At 49.5% G+C, this 22,523-nt stretch overlaps 1 protein-coding gene and 1 long non-coding RNA gene across 5 annotated transcripts in view; one reads left to right on the forward strand and one right to left on the reverse strand.

The window, feature by feature from the left end:
- Positions 1-13,412: 13,412 nt before the first annotated feature.
- LOC113898616 lies at positions 13,413-15,342 on the reverse strand. The gene is made up of 2 exons (XR_003512688.1): positions 15,037-15,342; positions 13,413-14,746 (listed from the first exon to the last, which is right to left on the reverse strand). It is a non-coding gene; the product is annotated as an uncharacterized LOC113898616 (long non-coding RNA).
- Positions 15,343-15,562: 220 nt separating this feature from the next.
- Positions 15,563-22,523, forward strand: part of SYNJ2 (synaptojanin 2) — a 111,822-nt gene continuing 104,861 nt past the window's right edge. For 2 of the 4 annotated variants that reach the window (XM_027551936.1, XM_027551937.1), the window contains exon 1: positions 15,563-15,765. In XM_027551936.1, the coding sequence (XP_027407737.1) occupies positions 15,639-15,765 (127 nt within the window). In that variant the 5' untranslated portion in view covers positions 15,563-15,638. The remainder of the gene's footprint in view (positions 15,766-22,523) is intronic. The other 2 variants (XM_027551935.1, XM_027551938.1) reach the window with 2 other exon arrangements.

The raw sequence follows: 22,523 nt of genomic DNA on the forward strand, positions 1-22,523 counted from the left end.
ACACCATGAACTTAAAGATAGTGGAAGCAGTCTATACAGTAGTCACAGGAGAGCCAGGACACCCGGATCAATATCCGTATATTGACTCATGGCGAGGGTTAGCTCAAGACCCTCCTACTTGGGCAAGGTCCTGTATCCAGAAGGGAAAGGGAAAAATATTAATGGCACAAAAATTGACTGATGATAAAAAAGGAAATTCTACAGGATTTGGATGGGGATGACCTGACCCCTCCCCCATACTGGATAATGACACGCCTGCCTCCCAGTGCTCCACCAGGACCGGAGGCGCCTTAATGCCCAATCCAGGGCCAGGTGAAGTTCCTGCAGCAGCCTCTGCTCTTCCACCAGCTCTCCCGGAGTTCATAGAGCCGCCGTTTCGGCAGGCTCCAATCCCAGCGATGGAGACCTCTGGTCAGTGCCCCCAGAATTCCACCTCAGCTGGACCTCCTGGACTGTATCCACCTCTCCTGGTGAGTACTGATGGAAAGGGGGAAGAAAACACAGCAATTAGACAGAGGCTGCGCTCCACCAACGGACAGGGGGAAAGAATCCCACTACAGATGCCCCTCAGAGAGCTACAACAGCCTCCAGTTCAGGACACGCTCCACTGTACTCGGGGGAGCCACAAGCCATGATTAGGCTAATGGGCGAACCCACCGCCCTACATAGAATGACATAATCCAACTACTCGTCTCCCTCTTCAGCACTGAGGAAAGACACAGGATCCTAACTGAGGCCAAAAAATGGTTAAGAGCAATGGCACCTGAGGGTTCTGCAAACCCGCAGCCGTGGGCAGAACTAGCCACCCTGAATGAGAGGCCCAATTGGGACTGTAACACAGAGGAAGTGGGGGGCACCTGAAGAGATATCGGGAGGCTATTTTACAAGGTCTCAAGAGGGGAGCCCGAAAAGCTATGAGTATCACAAAACCCTCCGAAGTGATTCAAAGGGAAGGCGAATCACCCTCCGAGTTCTGCGAGACGAGGCGAAGCCTATAGACTTTATACGCCAATAGACCCCGCCAGAGGCTCCTGGGTCTCAGATGGTGATAAATGCAGCCTTTGTGTCTCTAGCCTACCCTGAAAATGTCAGATGGGGGGACAGCAAGTGACTCATGAATTTTTATACATCCCTGAATGCCCAGTACCCTTGTTAGGAAGAGACTTGCTGTCTAAATTGGGGGCACAAGTCACCTTTCCCCCCACAAAAGACCCACTGTTCGAGTGGGCTCAACCACCTATTTACTCGTCCTCTCAGTAACCCCTCAAGATGGATGGAGGTTGCACGATCTTCCGGAAGGGAAATTGGACAAGCTAAACAGTCGAGAGAGAGTTAACTCAACAATTCCCTGAGGTCTGGGCGGAAGACAACCCACCCCAGGCTTGCAAAACAAGTCCCACTGGTTTGGTTTGGTTGAACTCAAACCCAGTACAATGACGTCAGCATCCGCCTTGGGCCTGCCAGACCTTGCTAAGCCGTTTACTCTTTACCTGACTGAAAAGGACGAGGTGGCTAGGGGAGTGTTGTCCCAGACTATGGGGACATGGGACAGACTGTGGGCTTATTTCTAACCAGCTGGACAATGTTGCCACTGGGTGGCTGCGACGCTTACGGGCAGTTGCTGCGGTTGCCTTACTGGTCCGGGAGGCAACCAAGCTGACTTTGGGCCAAGATTTGTTTGTAAAAGTCCCGCATGAGGTCAACACTGTCCTGCGAGGGGACCCCCATAAATGGCTATCAACATCCTGGATTACTCAATACCAGGGACTGTTATGTGAGACCCCCATGTTACTACTGAGCCTTGTCAGGCCCTGAATCTGGCCACTCTCCTTCCTGTGGGAGAAGGTGGGCCCTCACATGATTGCAAGGAAATGTGCCAGCAGACCTGACTTGAGAGACCAGCCAATCCCGGACCCAGATTGGGTCCTGTCCACCAAGGGCACCAGCCTGGTGAGACAAGGACAGTAACTGTCGGGAAGTGCAGTGGTCACGGAAGAAACCGTCGCTGAGGCTCGCTCTCTGCCATCACAGTGGTCCGCTCAACAGGCCGAACTACATGCTCTAATCCAGGCCCTCCAGCTGTCCAAAGGGAAGAAGACAAACACTGACACAGGCTCCAGGCATGCTTGTGCCACACGACAGGGCTCTGTATAAGGAGAGGCCTCTGACAGCTAGTGAAAAAGGTATTAAAAATAAGGAAGAAATTAAGACCCTATTAGATGCTGCCTGGGAACCAGAAAGGGTTGCAGTCATACACTGCTGAGGATATCAAAAAGAGGATACCCCCCGGACTCGGGGAACAGACTGGCAGATAAGACCGCTAAGCAAGCAGCCAAGGGCTTGGGGGTGACAAGTGAAGCCGCTATTAAAGCTCTCATGTTGGCGGAGCTACCCGAGCTAACGCTAGACTCTCCAAAATACACTGAAGCCCAAAACCAACTAGCCAAAGCAGAAGGGGCCATCAAGACTGAAAAGGGATGGTGGGAATTGCCAAGTGGCAAATTATTGGTACCGGAGGAGCTGGCACCCACTCTGGTAAGCCAAACACACCAAGCGACCCATCTAGGCCATGATAAACTGGAAGAGCTAATTTGAAAATATTTCTCGGTTCCCTGCCTGTCTTCCCTATGCAGGACAGAATCTCAGAACTGCACCGCCTGCTCACAGGTCAGTGCTGCCTCTCGGCACAGACAGAAACCTCCAGGGATTCAGGTAAAAGGCACGCTGCCCTTTGAACACCTGGAAGTGGGCTTCACTGAAATGAAACCTCTCCGACACTACCATTACCTGCTGGGCATGGAATGTACGTTCTCGGGATAGGTAGAAGCTTTTCCTACCCGGACTGAAAGAGCATCACATGTAGCCTGGTGCCTGCTCAGGGAGATAGTTCCCAGATTTGGATTTCCTACCAGCATTGGATCGGACAATGGCCCCGCTTTTGTAGCTTATTTAGTATAACAAGTAAGCAAAACTTTAAACATCAAGTGGAAATTACATACAACATACAGGCCCCAGAGTTCTGGGATGGTGGAAGGAACCAACCGGACACTTAAAGAGACTCTCCAAGTGGATCTTAGAGACTGACTGCTCCTGGGTGGACTTGTTTCCGACAGCTCTGCTCAGACTCAGGATGACCCCACAGTCCCATGGCTCTTCTCTGTACAAAACTGTGTATGGGAGGCCCCCTCCCATAATAAAACAGATGTCAACAAATTTGCCTCACGTAAGGGGAGATGAGATTTCACAGCAGATGGAACAACTGGGTAAGGTAATAAATCAGGTAACTAAGTTTGTACAAGAAAGGGTGCCATTCCCCCTTGGGGAACGGATTCACGAATTTGTGCCCAGGGATCAGGTGTAGTCAAGGACTGGAAACACGACTCCTAACCAGCCCTGCTGCAGTTAAAGTTGCAGGCGTCACTCCCTGGATCCACCACTTGAGGGTGAAGAGGGCATACCACGAGACCCGGAGGACGCCAAGTGGACTACACAAAAGAACCCCACTGATCCCCATGAAACCAAGATCATCTTAAAGAAGAAAAAGAGATGAAGCTCAACTGCTGCTACAAGGACTTGCTGGTATCATCTTGAGACTAACCATAGTTTCAGTACAAAGAGGGATCTGTGCTATAATTAAAGTTGAATGTTGTGTATATATTCCTGATTTATCTGGCTATATATCAGCCACCCTAGATGACATGAAAGGTCAGGTAAAAGTTATGTCTGATGATAATCTTCCTTGTTGGACTTCAGTCCTATCCTGGGTAAAGGGTGATTGGTGGAAAACTATATTTACCATTATTATAGTTGCCTTGATAGTTCTGCTTTGTGGACCCTTTATTTTACAATGTATTATGAACTTTGTAACCCAAAGGTTGATGTCGTTCTCCCAAACTGGAGGTCGGAGAGTCAGGGTGCAATATATCCCTATGAATTATGCTCATACTATGAGTTAAGAGCATCAAGAGTGGGGAATGAAGGAGGAAACAGACAGAACAGGCTCCATCTCGAGAGCAGGACTCCATCTTGGGCCGGACTGTGGACCTTGAGCTCTATGCCCAGTATCTATGGAAACAACACACCAACTGGAAAACCAGGCCCCCTAGATGGAAGAGCCCCAGGGCTCGTACCTAGACTCTCTGTTGCCTAAAAGAATACCCTAATTATCTGTGTAACCGAATAGAATCATAAATTCTTTATGATTATTGGGGTATGACCACAGGCCTATTGATAATTGTCCGCTGTTAACTACCTAGGCTTAAGGCATATGAATCACGGGTTAACTTTGATTGTATCTTTCTTTTCGTTTGTTCAGACTAGTTTCAGGGAATTTGGGGAGGTGGGTTTGGGCATGTACACTTAGGGTATATAAGGTTTTCAGAAAAACTGGTCAGGGTCCTTGGCTGGGAGGAGACTCTGCCTTGGGCCTGCCGGTGTAATAAACCGCACTCCGCTATCTGCATTGTCCTTCTGAGTGAGTTTGTTTCCCAGAATGTGTGGCTACAACAAAACCACAAACCGTGGGATGTTTTTGTAGCACAAAAGCCATATCTTCATGGAGAATCAAGCAGACTACCTCTTCTAACTTTAAACTCATATAATGTCACATGTCAGTTACATCTCAGTAAAACTGGAGGGGAAAACGTGACTGGGAAACTTAACTGCTAAGACATTTCCATGGGCACTAAGAAAAGATGCAAAGCTAACCTTGTGTAAAAGAAGAGAATCAAAGACAGATGTTGCCTCACAGAAAAATTTCAATTCACCAGGAAGTCACAGAAATAAAGACTCATAAGACGGATGTGAGCCAGGTGACCTGAGGTAACAGCTCCTTTATTCTTTTTACTGTGCTCACTAAACTGTGGCAGATCCTTTTTTTTTTTTTCCTCCGGCTGTGCCACTGGACATGCAGGATCTTCCCCAACTAGGAATTGAACCTGTGCCCCCTGCAGCGGAAGTGCAGTGTCTTAAGTACTGGACCACAGGGAAGTCCCAGATCCTCTTTTGTCAGAGAAGTTATTTCGTGTTCACTTTTGTGGTTGAAACAGTCACATAGCTTGATCTGCAAAAAATGCTGTAATATTGTTTTGGTGACTGTCAGCTTTTTATCTGACGAGTTTTCTTCCATATTCCCTGTGGAAACGTGTCCACTGGGGACAGCGACATGGTGGCCTCCTAATTCCAGAGCTAAGTTGAAAATACCAGTGATCTGTGTATTTGTTAGCAGAGGAGGAAAACCATGTGAGCCTGCTGAGTTTGTTAGCACCCCAGTGAAAAAACAAATTCTGTCAAATAGATAAAATACCAAATTAGAGGGTCAGAAGGCAGTGTCGCCAACAGAAAAAACCAGCAGATGAGACATTTGGAGAACCTGGTATTTAGTAAGTCCTGTTGAGGCTTTCGCATTCAATGAGCAAGTCAGAAATCATTGCTGTCCTCTCCATTTCCCCATGATTTCTTTGGGAGGAGATACATGACATCAAGAACAGTTAAAATAATTTATAACTGTAGGCAGCATTAAGCTTTACGCTAAAATAACCAGATGATCAGATGCTGGCTGTATTAGACACAAGCCCATTCATTCCCAACCCCTTTCTCTCTTGTCCATTTCAACTGAAGAGAGAGGGAAAGTCTCTAAGGGGGGGTCATGTGACATAATTTGTTAGGGGCTTCTGGGGAAGCTTTTTAGACACCACTGACCTAGATTCCTCTCTTCTTTCTACCTTGGATATTAGTGTGATGCCTGGAGCTGAAGCAGCCATTTTGTGATCATGAGTCAACAGGCCACTGTGTTAAGAAGAAAGGAAAAGAAAGAAGGGCCTCATCTTGATCTTTGATGACATTGCTGAACTGCTACCCTAACTCTAGATGCTCTACCATGAGACTTCTTGTTTATTTTAAGATTTTTATACGTGAGTTTTCTGTTACTTCCAGCCAAAGCATTCCTAAGTACCTCTGATACATTAGCTATAATATGCTGTTACTGAGAGAATTTTTAAGTTGAAAAAGCAGTTTATTTTAGATGTACATTTTATTTTAAAATTTGTATTTATTTAAAATTTATATTATTTTTAATTCCCTAAAATTTATATTTTGAAACTTTTCAAACATAGAAAAACAGAAACATAAAGTTTCTCCTTTCTTACACACCCACAGGAGGGGGTCAGTCTCTGCCTGCATCTAGCCAAAGATGGGGAGCTTACTTCTACACAGGCAGACCCCCTTTTTTAAACTATAACACGCACCTAATTGCTAAAAAGTTCTTCTGGATGTGGAACCAAAACTCACCCCTCTGTAACTTTTTTCTCCACGCTCTTGGAGTAACGAGGTACAGAGGTCTTAATATTAAACAGTGGCATTTTCCTCCATGGATGGGTCTTGTAACCCCCTCAGGAAAAGGGTGTTTCTGGAGAAGAGTTAAGGATAGAAGGGAAAGAGACACCCCCATACTGAAATGGGAGCGCTGTTGAGAGGCCTGCTCTTCCTCTTTGGCAGGAATGCTGTGGGGGAGGGGCTGGGCAGCTGACCCTCCCCCCCTCCCCCTCCCCTCCTTCCCACCCCACCCACCTACTGGCCCAGCTCTTACGCCGGGCGTGGAAGGGCCGGGGGTGGGGAGAGGGGGCAGACCTTTGTTGTCAGAGCTTCTTCGGTTAACTGAACAGCCAGATTCCACCCTGAACAGCCACCCGGCCCCTGGAAAAGGCTCTCCCTGAGTGTGGAACTGAACCGAACAATGGACAGGCAGGTCCTAGCTGTTCTTGGCTTGAGAAGGGCCCCGCCCACACCCCCCACCGGTGACAGGTGCGCCTCGGGTTGTTTTTCCCGTCATGATGCGGGGCGGAGCCCAAGGTTGGACTGGCAGCGGGCACACCTGTGTGCGGAGCTCCGTCTAGGCCAGAGCCGCGAATACAGCTTCCCTGGCTCTCTGGCCCGTCGGGCCCGTCTCTGAACGGACACATCGGCCTCAGGGGTCGCTGGCTTTCAGAAGGAGACCCGGGGGGAGGGCAGGGGCCACACAAAACCGCCTGAGACCCTGAGTCACCTGGGCTCCGGGTGCACCACGGCTGCAGGGTGGCCGAGCTGCCAGGCAGCCTGACGGGGTTCAGTCTGTGTCTGGGAGGCTCCGAGGGGTCACACTCTTGGATTGTGAGGAAAACTGATGAGAGCCCAGACTCAGCTATCCCCCCGTGAGGTCAGAAGTCCAGTCGTGTGTGTATGTGTGTGTGTGTGCACGCGCACACAGATCAGTGCCTCATGCTCCCTGTTTACAAAAGATAATAACCTAATAAAATGAACCTCCAAGCAACCCCTCCTATTAACGATGTCCAACCCCCACCCCACGGCCACGGCCAGCAGAGTGAGGCACGCTTTCCCGGGGACCTGAGCTGGGTGACCCCAGACCTCACCTGCACTGCAAGGCTTCTCAACCCCAGTGGGGTGGACAGTGGCCAAGACATACGGCCATGTCTAAGAAGGCGACGCCAGGGAGCTAGAAGGACCTCACGGTTGGACAGCCAGCGGGGGCCACCTGCGATGGAGAACACAGACGGACCTCCCACTTCTCCCACGGCTGCAGCTGCTCAGTCCTTCTCTTGTGTATTCCAGGTCTAGCCTCTGGCAATGAAACCCAAAGGCCTGTATCATCTGAGCTGCCATTGGCCCAGTGTCTACGTGAGAGGCTCGGTTTCCAGGCCAGTTCCACATGGGTGTCCACGTGTCCTTCATTCCTTCACTCAACAGGGACTCCAGGATGCCAGATGCTGGGTGTCCAGTGATAACTGTACAGACATGGCCCTGAAATGTACAGTGGGCGGCAGCAGGGACGGCTGACACCAGCGTAGTGTCACTGTGGGGCAGGCGCTGGTCCACATCCTGTGTGTGTGTGTGTGCGCGCACACACACGCACACGCTCAGCCATGTCTGACTCTTTGTGACCCATGGACTCTAGCCCACCAGGTTCCTCTGTTCATGGGATTTCCCAGGCAAGAACACTGGAGTGGGTTGCCATTTCCTTCTTTCTCCAGGGGATCTTCCCGACCCAGGGATTGAACCCGCGTCTCCTGCACCTCCTGCAGGTGGATTCTTTACTACAGCGCCGCCTATCTTAATGCTCACAGCATCCTTAATTCTCACATACAAAAGATTCAGAATCAGCGGCAGCCAAGTTCGGCTGGTTGCTTGAGGCTGCCCCGCTTGGAAAGTGTGGCCCTAGGATTCAAACCCAGCCGAATTTGTGCATTTAAAGTTTGCTTGGTTCTGTCTGAGTGAAGGTGACCGAGTAAAGCACAGATGTGTGGAGTCAGATGAATCCCTGCCACTGAGGGTAACAACAGGATAGGTAGAAGGGTAGGAAATAGTGTGATGGGCTCCCTCTGAGGGCGTCTCCTGTGGGAGGGAAGCAAGCTGAGAAAGACGCAGCCAGTGGATGACAGTTCACACTGGCACCCTGAGTTGGGACCTGGCTTGTCGGGGACCCAGGGAGGGCAGCAAGCCTGGACCTTGGGCGGCAGGTAGAAGGACAGCAGGGGCAGAAAGGGGACCATGCCCGAGTAACAAGGGGGTGCCATGCTTTGCCCACCATGCTGTGGGGCGAGGTGCGGAAACAGGCCAGTTACTGCCAGTCCAGAGAAGGGCGGATGCAGTGGTCAGGAGGAGAGATGGGCCCAGGTGAGGCTTACCAGGCAAGTGTGATGCGGAATTAACAGCCCTGGGTGGACAGCTCCAGCTTGCCTCCGACACCCCTGAGTCCCACAGACTGGCTTCATTTCAAGTTTATGATCTCCGAGAAGCGCTGTGGGGAGCCGGGTGGGCGAAGGGTCTCCCCCTTATAGTGGGAGATCCTGGAGCACATCTGGACCCTGCAGGGCATGATCCAGGAGAGAGGGGGTTCGGTGACCCAGACGGTGGGGCTAAGGGAAGGGACAGAGTCCTTGGGAAGGAAGGGGGACAGGGTCTGAGCACGTGGCAGGGAGCAGGACTGCTATCGATGCAGAAGCTCGAGTCTCTCCCCAGGAGAGCTGTTTGTTGGAAGCTGTTCTTGCAGCTGTTTGAAGTTCGTGTCTTTTTCCAGACCACAGAGCTTACACAAAAGCGCCGGAGAACCTTCATGGTCAAGTTTTCCTCCCTGTCATTTCAGGAAAAGAAGACGATGTGGGAGCTTCAGGGATGGAAAATGAGGTCTCCACTTTCTCAGGGAAGCGTGAGGCCAGTGAATTGCTGAGAGTAGGGGGTGGAGGAGATGGGGTGGGAGGGAGGAGCAGCTTCAAATAATTGTCTTAGAGAAAATGAGCTTAACTGGGTAAAATGGGCCTGGATTAATATGCAGACAGGGTCTGAGACCATGAGGGTAAAATTTCTAAATGACCAAATGTGGTCTTCAAATACTGTTTTCGACCAAAGAGAATCGGGGCTTTTTAAAGAAATGATTAATTCCCACTCTTAAGAGCAGAAAATGTACAAGATGAGCTTGGTATTTCATTCTAGAAGGCAAGGAAACAATCAAGGACTTTTGGGGTCCTGTCAAGAGGAGCCCTGCTGCTGCTGCTGCTGCTGCTGCTGCTAAGTTGCTTCAGTCGTGTCCGACTCTGTGCGACCCCGTAGATGGCAGCCCACCAGGCTCCGCTGTCCCTGGGATTCTCCAGGCAAGAACACTGGAGTGGGTTGCCATTTCCTTCTCCAGTGCATGAAAGTGAAAAGTGAAAGTGAAGTCGCTTAGTCGTGACCCCGTGGACTGCAACCCACCAGGCTCCTCCGTCCATGGGATTTTCCAGGCAAGAGTACTGGAGTGGGGTGCCATTGCCTTCTCTGCAAGAGGAGCCCGGAGCCAACTTAAAGATGCTTCCAGTGGCCAAAGAGGGAACATTTTGAGCATCAATAAGATTGCAAGGGACTGGAACACATCAAGTCTGTTTAAACTCAAATAGGAGTTCATAATGAAAGTGAAAAAAATATAACTAGTTGGTCACTATTGGAGGATGTTAATAGACCAATTCACTGAGTTCAAAGTAACTCATTATTTTGAACTCTAGTAAATAAAGGAAAAGAATCATGTTCTATCTCTTTTGTTTGTGTTGCCATCAGGTAAAAAATAGTAGATGGGAATTTTCTGTTTTTTAAGTAGAATTTTTGCTACTAATGGGGGCTTCCAAGGTAACTCAGTGGTAAAGAACTGCCTGCCAATGTAGGAGACACAGGTTCCATCCCTGGGTTGGGAAGATCCCCTGGAGAAGGAAATGGCAACCCGTTCCCATATTCTTGCCTGGGAAATTCCATGGACAGAGGAGCCTGGTGAGGTACAGCCCACGGGGTCACAGAAGTATTGGGCAGGACTTAGCGACTAAACAAAAAAGGCTACAGATCAAGAAAGCAATATAATAGAGCATAACTGGTTTGCAAGAATAACAGCATTGAAGCTCAGTGGCTGCTACATCACAAAGAGAAGCAATCAGACCTGTGCTTCCTGATGGGAAGAACATACCTAACCAGGAAATAGAATCTGCTAGAGCTTCTATGTCCAACTACTGAGCTACATTACAGGTCATCCACCCCGCTCCAGTACTCTTGCCTGGAAAGTCCCATGGATGGAGGAGCCTGGTGGGCTGCAGTCCATGGGGTCGCTAAGAGTTGGTCACGACTGAGCGACTTCCCTTTCACTTTTCACTTTCATGCATTGGAGAAGGAAATGGCAACCCACTCCAGTGTTCTTGCCTGGAGAATCCCAGCGACGGTGGAGCCTGGTGGGCTGCCGTCTGTGGGGTCGCACAGAGTCGGACACGACTGAAGCGACTTAGCAGTTAGCACAAAGCAAGGGGACACTCTAAACGATACCACGGGAACACTCAGCAAAAGGCAGTCTGTGAGGGCTGCTGGGCATGCGAGCTAGTTTTTTCAACAAGTAAATTGCAAGGGAAAAAAGAAATGGAAGGGAAACTTGTGTATCTGAAGAGGGTTAAGAGGACCTCCCTGGTGATCCAGTGGTTAAGAATTCCCCTGCCAGTGCAGGGGAACAGGTTCGATCCCTGGTCTGGGAATATCCCACGTGCCAAAGAGCAACTAAGCCCGTGTACCACAACTGCTGAGCCCACGTACCACAACTACTCATGCACGAGAGCCCTGGAGCCCGTGCTCCACGAGAGAGGCCACCGCAAAAAATAAAAATAAAAAAAACTAAAGGGGGTTTAGAGATGCATCAGTCAGATTGTGTCAATATTACTTGCGCAGTTCACACAAACTATGGAAAGTGACTGATGACATAACACGTGGAAATGTGAAGACTAACAATATCCAATGATATTAAATAATTGTTGTTTAGAAAAACGACACCAGTCTGCAAGGTTATGCAATTTCTTTGGTGACTAAACAAGTTTATGGGAGATTGCAGTCTGGGTAAATGAATGAATCAGTTAATTAATGACTTGAGAATAATACGTTTTAGCTTTAAATATCCACAGTGTTGTTAATGGCTAATTAAATATGGCATAGGAAAAGTACTTTGAAAAACTTCCAAGTTTTATCTAAAAGTTAGGGCTAGAAATCTTTTAAAGCCAGCCAGTCAGTACACACAGAGACTCGATAAAGCTCATCTGGGCTGGGTCGTTTGGCCAGTATATTACAGTGGTCACATTCTTCTCAACTCCCTAAAAGGGCCCGTGTTCTAGACAAAAGAATATCTTCTAATCTGTGAATGCATTTAGATGGAAACTTTTATTAAGGTATGAAAGTTAAGTCATAATTTGTTGTATGTTTAATGAAACCCTTTTAAAGAGAGTAAAAAGGTACATGAAATTGAAACAAACCCAGCAATGACTGTGGATCATCGCCTTAATCGTGTGCCACGTGAGTCAGAACCTTATTAGACAGTCCAGCATGCACACCACACGTTTCCAGGCAAGGAAGCTGGAAGACAGACCCAGAGTAATTAGAACAATGGAGCGTTTCGCCAGGAGAAACTGAGGGGGTTCAGAATGACGGTCTCCAAGTGTGTTGCATGCTTTCAATCACCTGGAGTTGACACCTAGACGCCTGGCTACACAGAGGGTCATGCAAGAAGAAATGGGCTGTAAAAAAGAGCTCCCTGTACCCCCTCCCATGTCCCCAAACTGCTCTCCTAATGGGCAGTCTTTCGACTGTGACAAAAGTCAAAGGACCAGTCCTGTCCTGGACCCAGAGTGGCCTTTGCCATCCTTGACTGCCGTCTGCTCCTTGGCATGATTCCTTCCTTTGGATCCTAGGACGGGTGACAGCTGGTGGTCCCCTACCTCATGGGAATGCTCACATTTTTATATTTACTCCTTTGCCTGGACCTCCCCCTGGACTCCAACTTATATAACCAACTGCCCACTCAACACCTTCACCTGGATTTTTAACAGGCATCTCAAAATTTTGTTGCTGTTTGCTAAGTCGTGTCCGAATTAACATGCCCCAATCTGCCTGCCTGTTCAGCCACCTGCTCCTCCAATGGCCATCTTTATCTCAGCTCAGTTCAGTTCAGTTGCTCAGTCGTGTCTGACTCTTTGCGACCCCATGGACTGCAGCAAGCCAGGCCTCCCTGTCCATCACCAGCTCCCAAAGCTTGCTCAAACTCATGTCTATCAAGTCAGTGATGCCATCCAACCATCTCATCTTTATTTCACCTGATGACAACTCCATCTTTCCAGTGATCTGGCCAAAAATATCATGGTATCTCCAAACTCCTGCCTCCTCCTATTATTCCACGTCCACTCTAGCAGCAAACCCTGTGGGCTCACAGAATTCAAAGAACTACCCCAAACCCAACTGTTTCTCTCCTCTCACTCCCAGAGCCCATGCACACTTGCACCCCTGGGATGTCACAGCTGCTTCCTCTCTGGTCCCACTGCTCCCTCAAGTTGCAACTCAGAAGCCAAGATGATCCGATGAAAACATCACCTGAGCAGGCCTGGCCTGTCTTAGAAAGGTCTCTCGTCCTCTCTTGTCCCCTCTGCCCACTGTCCTCTTTACTTTGTGTTTTTCCCAGTCAGGCTTCCAAAGTCAGCAAACTATGCTTATTGCCCCCGTTTCTTCCTTAATTCCTCCCCGAGAACTCTGCATCTCAGGAGTGGGATGTGCCCCAACATTCCCCAGACGGGTCCACTGGTCTTCTCAGGCTGCACTCATGGTTCAGGTGTCAGAGCTGACCTTTCCTTGAATGTGTTAGGATCTCTTACTTTCTCCATCTGCTAAACGGGCCAGTGCCTAGGTGACTCTCAGGAAGCATGGATGAAAGGGCAAGTCTTCTTTTGCTGTCCCCGTGGACCCATCCCACTCCAAACCAGGGGGCAGCGACCTGAAAACACAGCAGGCACTTGGCTCATTCAGCCAATTCTCAGAGGTAGGGGAACAGCCATCATTGGCATCTAAGACGCACATTATAACTGCTGAAATCAGGGCATTGCTAATGATTTCATTACATAGTTTAATTGGCAAAATTTTTTCCCTTCTCAGTGGTACATGAAATAGGAGTTCATCTTACAGTTGATTGTGTCTGACAGTGTCTAAGCTGTAAAGCTAAAGTGCTGGTCTGGACTATAGGAAAGTTTCTAAAATGTGTTCAGCATGTCACTGGGCAGAGCTGTGACGCATGGAAAGGCAGGAAAGAGGAGAGAGAAAAGTTTAAAAGACTTGATCCCCTTCTGCAGACCTTACAACCTAATTTGTGAAACAAGACTAAGAAAAAAGGACTCTACAAACACTTCTCAAGCAACATGTGAGCAGGTGAGAGCCAAAGTGGACATCTGTGAGTGTGAGGGGTTATCTGGAACCTCCACATCACAGGAAGGCTTCCTGGAAGAAGAGAACTTAGAGTTTAAAAGGAGAGGAAAAGTGGGCCAGAGGCTACTCTGCCTCATTCAATGGGCTCGCTGTTCTCAGGCAGAAACAATGTCTGCATTTTACAAATGTTTGGATAACTTATGAGCATCCTTTCTGGGACTTTGATCACATCATACTGGGGTATGTGAACAAGAGGGCAGAATGCTCAGGAGCGACTTGAATCTCTGCTGTTGTTCGCATTTCCTTCGTTCTCCGAATCACACCTGGGAGGGTCCACAGAGGACGGACTACCTGGTCAGTCACTGCTGCTCGCTCCTCAATGTCTGCAAGGCGCGGCCATCCTCCTTGGCACCGGCACTTTACTTCTTCTGGAACATGCCCGATTCATAAACTACCTGCCCACAGTCTTCTTTCTCTGTGTGAGCAGGATAGGGGTGAGAGGGGAATCACCTGGACTCGGCGTCTAATGAGAACACCTGGATGAGGTCTGGAGCTGGCGTGTACACACTCACTGTAGGAAAAGGAAATGAAACCCCCAGACCCACCCAAAGGGTGACTCCAGGTAAGCCCTCTCTCCTGCCCTCTCCTCTCCCCTGCAAGACCAGTCCCAACACCCGGGCTAAAACCCAGTGTCCAGAGGGGCATACTTCCTGTTCCTTAGCTGCCAGTCATCCTAGATGGGCCACATGTCCTAATGGGGGATGCACGGATACATGCTGGTGTCCACAGCCTGAGTATATACTGGCTGAGTGAAGTGTCCCCCATGAAGTCAAGGGCGGTACACTCAGCAGAGTGGGAGGAGGGGTTGCAAGGCGGAGGGAAAAGGCCCTTCACTCTCACTCCTGCAACCATCAGCACCTCACAGTTTGCCCTGCTTGCCACTCCCAGAGTGTTCAGCTCCTCTGAACGATGACTCCACGCCCATCCTGCAAGCCTCTGGGGCAGGTACCCTCACCATCTGATAAGAGAGAAAAGCAGGTTCAGAGAAGTCAAGGTCCCACGGTAAGTGTCAGGTCCAGAGATCAGGGGCTCAGTGTCTCAGAGACAACCCACCTTTGACTCCCCGCTACCCAAATTCTGCCTGGTGCGGACAGTGGGCCGCAGGACCCTCTGAACAGAAAGCGAGTAAAAGGCACCATGGATGGAGCACTTTCCGCTCCTCAGGCGTGCACCAAGCCCTTTGTACGAATTAACTCCATCTTCCCCTGCAACGTTATGAAGCAAGTACACTTTCTAATCCCGCTTTACCCTTTAGGGCCACTGAGTCACAGAGGACAGGCGACTCGCCCAGGGTCGCAGAAGCAGACCAGAGAGGGAGGCGCAGCGCCCTGGACGGGACTGGGGAGGACTCCGGAGTGCTGCGGAGGGCCCGGGCCTGGCAGTTTCTAGCCTAGTGGCGCCGCCAGGCCCCGGCGGGTCCATATAAGGCCGCGGGGCGTCCCGTAACGTTGCAGGAGCTTCAGGGCGCCCCGCCGACGGCAGCCTCCTCCGCGTCCAGGAATGTGTGGAATCTTCCTCCCCGGCTGCCGCCCACCGGGGGAGCACTTCCCCTCCGCTCCCGGCCCCCATCAGCCCCCCGATCTTGCCCGGAGCTCGCCCCCCACCCACCCACCCAGCCGCGGCCCGGCCGCTGGGGGGAGCGCGGCGCCTCTGCAGAGCCGGCGGGGCGGCGGGGAGGCGGCCGCGCGCCCTCACCTGCCCGGGGCGGCGCGCGCGGGCGCGGCGGAGGCGGGCCGGGCGGAGGCCGCGGAACCGGCTGGGAGGAGCCTGCGCCCGGCCCGCGGCGGGGACGCAAAGTGAAACTCCTGGAAGTTGCGGGCGCTCGGGGAGCTGCGCCGGGCCGCGCGCCCATGGCTTTGAGCAAGGCGCTGCGGCTGCTCCGGCGGCTGGAGGCCTCGGGGGAAAGCAGCGTCCTGCTGGAGGCGCGCGGCCGCAGGGACTGCCTGCTCTTCGAGGCCGGCACGGTGGCCACGCTCGGTGAGTGTGGCAGGCGGTGCTGCCCGGGTCAGGCGACTCCGCAGCGGCGCGGGGGGCTCGGGCCGCTTACTCCGTGCTCTTCGGGGGGAGGTGCCCGAAGGGGAGGGCGCCTGCCTCATGTGCTGAGACCGAGGCATACGGGGCACCTCCCTTCCCCGAGTTGAGCGGTCCCGGGGGCGCGAAGGCGGCCGAGGAGTGGGGGTCGCACGCGCGGGGTGGCCGGTAGGGGCCTGTTTGAATGAAGTGGCGCCGGCACGCCCGAGAGCACGTGCGGCTGCGCCCCCAGACCCAGGCGGCCCGCGGTCCCCCCTCGGGGTCTGCCATCTGCGCGCCTGCAGGCGGGCGGGTCACTCATGGAGAGCCGCCTCTGGCTTCTTCTTCCCCGCGCTCCCTCGGGACGCGTTCCACATTCGTGACCATCCGGGAGGGTTGACATAGGAGCCGGCCTGACCAAGCTCTTGGCGCTGTTTCTCTTTGGCACCTGTTGATGAAACAGGGAATGCCCACTGCTCTGCGATGGCCTCCTTTGCCCCTGGAGGGGATGAGGACAAAACACCGTTAACCCAGACGCCAGATAAACAGCTGATGGCACCTTGGCCTCAACTAACTGCTTAGTTGAGAAGCGTCAGTCCCGCGAAGTATAGAACTTGGAGGCAAATACACGACCGGATGACCCTGTAGTGGCTGTATTTGACTTTGTTGTTGGGTTTACTCAGTCGTGTCAGACTCCTTGTGACCCTTTGGACTATAGCCCACCAGGCTCCTCTGTCCATGGAATTTCCCAGGCAAGAGTAATAGAGTGGGTTGCCATTTACTTCTCCAGGGGAATCTTTCTAACCCAGGAATCGTATCCTTGTCTTGTGCATTGCAGGCAGATTCTTTACCACTGAGCCACCGGGGAAGCCTGAATTTGACCTTAGATAGTTGCGACTCCCCTTTCACTTTCCACTTTCATGCACTGGAGAAGGAAATGGCAACCCACTCCAGTGTTCTTGCCTGGAGAATCCCAGGGACGGGGGAGCCTGGTGGGCTGCCATCTATGGGGTCACACAGAGTCAGACACGACTGAAGCGACTTAGCAGCAGCATCAGTTGCCAAGTCTGTGTATTTCAACTCTGTCAAGACCGGCAAGTCTTGACACTGACATTGTGTCAAGGGCTTTAGAGACTATCTCATTTAATTTTCATAGTTCTGCAAAAGGGCTATTATATTGTCCATATTACAGAGGAGTAAACTGAGGCCTGGAGAGGATAAGAAACTTGCTTGGCCAGGGTGACAGACAGCACTGCCTGACATCCGGTGGCTGTTTCTGTATTGGTGTACAGAGTGTGGCTTCTTGGAATCACCAGCCATTGGGCCCCTTGTTTGGGGCCCTTCCCATTCACAGGGAAGGCCAGGTAATACCAAAGTGAGCAAAACCAGGTACAATTGTTGGAACTTCAACCTGAACACTGGAGAACAGGCTTACAACTGGTGTCCAGCTGCACCGTCTCCCTTGTTTGTTCAGTTCAGTTCAGTTCAGTCGCTCAGTCGTGTCTGACTCTTTGCGACCCCATGAATCGCAGCACGCCAGGCCTCCCTGTCCATCACCAACTCCTGGAGTTCACTCAGACTCAACGTCCATTGAGTCAGTGATGCGATCCAGCCATCTCATCCTCTGGCGTCCCCTTCTCCTCCTGCCCCCAATCCCTCCCAGCATCAGAGTCTTTTCCAATGAGTCAACTCTTCGCATGAGGTGGCCAAAGTACTGTAGTTTCAGCTTTAGCATCATTCCTTCCAAAGAAATCCCAGGGCTGATCTCCTTCAGAATGGACTGGTTGGATCTCCTTGCAGTCCAAGGGACTCTCAAGAGTCTTCTCCAACACCACAGTTCAAAAGCATCAATTCTTCGGTGCTCAGCCTTCTTCACAGTCCAACTCTCACATCCATACATGACCACAGGAAAAACCATAGCCTTGACTAGACGGACCTTTGTTGGCAAAGTAATGTCTTTGCTTTTGAATATGCTATCTAGGTTGGTCATAACTTTCCTTCCAAGGAGTAAGGGTCTTTTAATTTCATGGCTGCAGTCACCATCTGCAGTGATTTTGGAGCCCCCAAAAATAAAGTCTGACACTGTTTCCACTGTTTCCCCATCTATTTCCCATGAAGTGATGGGACCGGATGCCATGATCTTCGTTTTCTGAATGTTGAGCTTTAAGCCAACTTTTTCACTCTCCACTTTCACTTTCATCAAGAGGCTTTTTAGTTCCTCTTCACCTTCTGCCATAAGGGTGGTGTCATCTGCGTATCTGAGGTGATTGATATTTCTCCCAGCAATCTTGATTCCAGCTTGTGTTTCTTCCAGTCCAGCGTTTCTCATGATGTACTCTGCATATAAATTAAATAAGCACGGTGACAATATACAGCCTTGATGTACTCCTTTTCCTATTTGGAACCAGTCTGTTGTTCCATGTCCAGTTCTAACTGTTGCTTCCTGACCTGCATATAGGTTTCTCAAGGGGCAGGTCAGATGGTCTGGTATTCCCATCTCTTTCAGAATTTCCCACAGTTTATTGTGATCCACACAGTCAAAGGCTTTGGCATAGTCAATAAAGCAGAAATAGATGTTTTTCTGGAACTCTCTTGCTTTTTCCATGAGCCAGCAGATGTTGGCAATTTGATCTCTGGTTCCTCTGCCTTTTCTAAAACCAGCTTGAACATCTGGAAGTTCACGGTTCACGTATTGCTGAAGCCTGGCTTGGAGAATTTTGAGCATTACTTTACTAGCGTGTGAGATGAGTGCAATTGTGTGGTAGTTTGAGCATTCTTTGGCATTGCCTTTCTTTGGGATTGGAATGAAAACTGACTTTTTCCAGTCCTGTGGCCACTGCTGAGTTTTCCCAATTTGCTGGCATATTGAGTGCAGCACTTTCACAGCATCATCTTTCAGGATTTGAAATAGCTCAACTGGAATTCCATCACTCCACTAGCTTTGTTCGTAGTGATGCTTTCTAAGGCCCACTGGACTTCACATTCCAGGATGTCTGGCTCTAGGTCAGTGATCACACCATCGCGATTATCTGGGTCGTGAAGATCTTTTTTGTACAGTTCTTCTGTGTATTCTTGCCATCTCTTCTTAATATCTTCTGCTTCTGTTAGGTCCATACCATTTCTGTCCTTTATCGAGCCCATCTTTGCATGAAATGTTCCCTTGGTATCTCTAATTTTCTTGAAGAGATCTCTAGTCTTTCCCATTCTGTTGTTTTCCTCTATTTCTTTGCATTGATCGCTGAAGAAGGCTTTCTTATCTGTTCTTGCTATTCTTTGGAACTCTGCATTCAGATGTTTATATCTTTCCTTTTTTCCTTTGCTTTTCACTTCTCTTCTTTTCACAGCTATTTGTAAGGCCTCCCCAGACAGCCATTTTGCTTTTTTGCATTTCTTTTCCATGGGGATGGTCTTGATCCCTGTGTCCTGTACAGTGTCACGAACCTCATTCCATAGTTCATCAGGCACTCTATCTATCAGATCTAGGCCCTTAAATCTATTTCTCACTTCCACTATATAATCATAAGGGATTTGATTTAGGTCATACCTGAATGCTCTAGTGGTTTTCCCTACTTTCTTCAATTTAAGTCTGAATTTGGCAATAAGGAGTTCATGATCTGAGCCACAGTCAGCTCCCAGTCTTGTTTTTGCTGACTGTATAGAGCTTCTCCATCTTTGGCTGCAAAGAATATAATCAGTCTGATTTTGGTGTTGACCATCTGGTGATGTCCATGTATAGTCTTGTCTTGTGTTGTTGGAAGAGGGTGTTTGTTATGACCAGTGCATTTTCTTGGCAAAACTCTATTAGTCTTTGCCCTGCTTCATTCCGTATTCCAAGGCCAAATTTGCCTGTTACTCCAGGTGTTTCTTGACTTCCTACTTTTGCATTCCAGTCCACTATAATGAAAAGGACATCTTTTTTGGGTGTTAGTTCTAAAAGGTCTTGTAAGTCTTCATAGAACCGTTCAGCTTCTTCAGCGTTACTGGTTGGGGCATAGACTTGGATTACTGTGATATTGAATGGTTTGCCTTGGAAATGAACAGAGATCATTCTGTCATTTTTGAGATTGCATCCAAGTACTGCATTTAGGACTCTTTTGTTGACCATGATGGCCACTCCATTTCTTCTGAGGCATTCCTGCCCGCAGGAGTAGATATAATGGTCATCTGAGTTAAATTCACCCATGCCAGTCCATTTTAGTTCAAGTGCAGAGGAGGGTCTCTACTCCTTTAGGTGGATAACCAGTGCACTTACCCCACCACACTTTATAATTGGCTCTAGTCTTTTTTCACATTGTACACATCCATTCTGCAGTTAGATTCTTCAGTCTACGTCTTGGAAGGACCGTCTCTTCTGTTTCCACTTCCTTAATCATTTTATTAACATATGGTTATCTGGCTTGTTTTCAGTCACTCAGTTACTAAAACCATGTCTCCAGTAGTGTCAGCACCATAAGTTGTGCAGTAAATCATGGATTAAATTGTTATCAGATTATTTCAATTTGTACTCTAGCCTGAAAAGTCCAAGTTTGGTCATTTGCTAAGGTCTGAGGAAAAAAAAAATCACAGAAATTTCCATTCCATTTTAAATGTCTACTTCATACCACATTTGTCAGAGCTGAGAGATTAATTGCATGGTACAAAACTACCGCTTCATCAAAGAGAGTAAAATATTCATCAGTTGGATTACAGCAATCTTAAGAGACTTCCTGTATACTTAAGAGTTCCTTTGAAGCCACTGGGCTTCCCAGATGGCTCCAGTGGTAAAGAACCCGCTTGCCAGTGCAGGAGATGTAAGAGACTGGGGTTCAATACCTGGGTAGGGAAGATCCCCTGGAGAAGGAAATGGCAACCCACTCCAGTGTTTTTGCCTAGAAAATCCCATGGACAAGAGGAGCCTGGTGGGCTGTGGTTCATAGGGTCACAAAGAGTCGGACACAACTGAAGTGACTTAGCACACTGTTGAAGCCACTAGGATAAAAAAGGCTTTATTTTTTCAAAAGTGAAGATTTTAAAATGATTAATGAAAGTGGTATAATGCGTATTTTCCATTTGGAAATTAGGTTTGGGCTGAAATCATGTATATTGTGTTGGTGGTTAGAAGTCTCTGGATTCTAGAACAGAGGAAGTAGTGAAGGCAATGGATGCGGCCTCAGCTCACGTGCAGTCCACGTTTGTCTGGCATTCATTTTTCAGTAGACTTTGGACTGACTGCCTAATTTTTGAAGTCTTTTTTGTGTCAGTCACTAAGTCGTGTCCGACTCTCTGTGACCGCATGGACTGTAATCCGCCAGGCTCCTCTGTCCCTGGAATTCTCCAGCCAAGAATATTGGAGTGGGTTGCCGTTCCCTTCTCCAGGCGATCTTCCCGACCCAGGGATCGAACCCATATCTCCTGCATTGCAGGCATATTCTTTACTGTCTGAGCCACGAGGGAAGACCTTTTCTTACATTAAGTGAAACTATTTTTAAAAGGCATTCATTGGGTAATGTGGCTGGTCCCAAGAACGATTGTAGGAGCCTCTGTTACTGGAAAGTTGTCCCAGACTTTTAGAGCATCCTAAATATGTCACAATGGGATAGACTGGATCTGAACTTAAAATGCCCGTCTGTGTTCCAAAGGTCTAGCTTTTTGCTTTCCTGGATAAGGTTAAGAGTGCTTTCATTCTCCTCGCCCCCAGCACCCTGCCGGAAAGATGAAGGCTCTTCTTTTGTGTGGGGCAGTGCAGCTGTGGCAGCTTGCGTAGCTGGTGGTGGAACCTTGGCCATTCCATGAGGTTCAGGCTTCCTCTTCAGGTCAGCTCTGGTTTCCCTTGATGAGTCTCCCCAGGGAGTGAGAGGTCAAGCAGATTCAAGTCAGTGGTTTATTCCCACGGGGTAGTGGTTTCTCGGTGTTTACTGAGTGGCCCTGGAGTCTGTGCAGCTCTGTGGCGGGTACACACCGCTACTTTTACAGGGACGTGGGCCGGACGAAAGCATAGCTCTTTAGAGCACATCCTAGGCCTCGGGGTCATAAGTTTAAAAGGCTTTCCACTAATGTTTTCAGGTATTGCGGAGACAGGGCTTGACTTAGGTTTTGAGTTTAGGAAAAACTGATGATTTCTGGGTTAGTCCTTCTATGCCAACATGACCTGGGTGGCGACCTGGCCTGCCAGCCGGTGAGGAAAACTTCCAAGTTCCAGCTTCTAAAAGATTTGAGAATGTTTCTTTAATATGGATCAGCGGGAACAGGCATTCCAGAGGCAGAAAAGCCTAACATGTTGGCACCAATTTCAAAGGTTTTTATAGCATTTTCTTGATGACCTGATTCGGCAGTAGAAAGAAAGAAAGTGAAGTCGCTCAGTCGTGTCTGACTCTTTGCAGCCCTATAGACTGCAGCCTACCAGGCTCCTCTGTCCCTGGGATTTTCCAGGCAAGAGTACTGGAGTGGGGTGCCATTTCCAAGGGCCTCTCAAATATAGATACAAAGCCGGAGCCTGTAACAATTCCCTTGGGTCCGTGGTCCACAATTAGCATACAGATGTTCTCTCATTTGCATACTGGGACAAAAAGTGCTTGCTGTCTTCTTTGTCCCTTTTAGACATCCTCCTTTGGACCAGATGAAGGGAACCGTGCGTTGTTCATGAGTTTCGTCCATTAGTAGAGCCAGTGACAAGGCTCCAAAGTCCCGTGTTCTCCAAACAGCCCCCCAGGAAGGGTGGCCTGTGACTGTGATGTGTTTACACGTGT

Source organism: Bos indicus x Bos taurus, chromosome 9, assembly GCF_003369695.1.
Source record: "Bos indicus x Bos taurus breed Angus x Brahman F1 hybrid chromosome 9, Bos_hybrid_MaternalHap_v2.0, whole genome shotgun sequence".
Classification (NCBI taxonomy): Eukaryota; Metazoa; Chordata; class Mammalia; order Artiodactyla; family Bovidae; genus Bos; species Bos indicus x Bos taurus.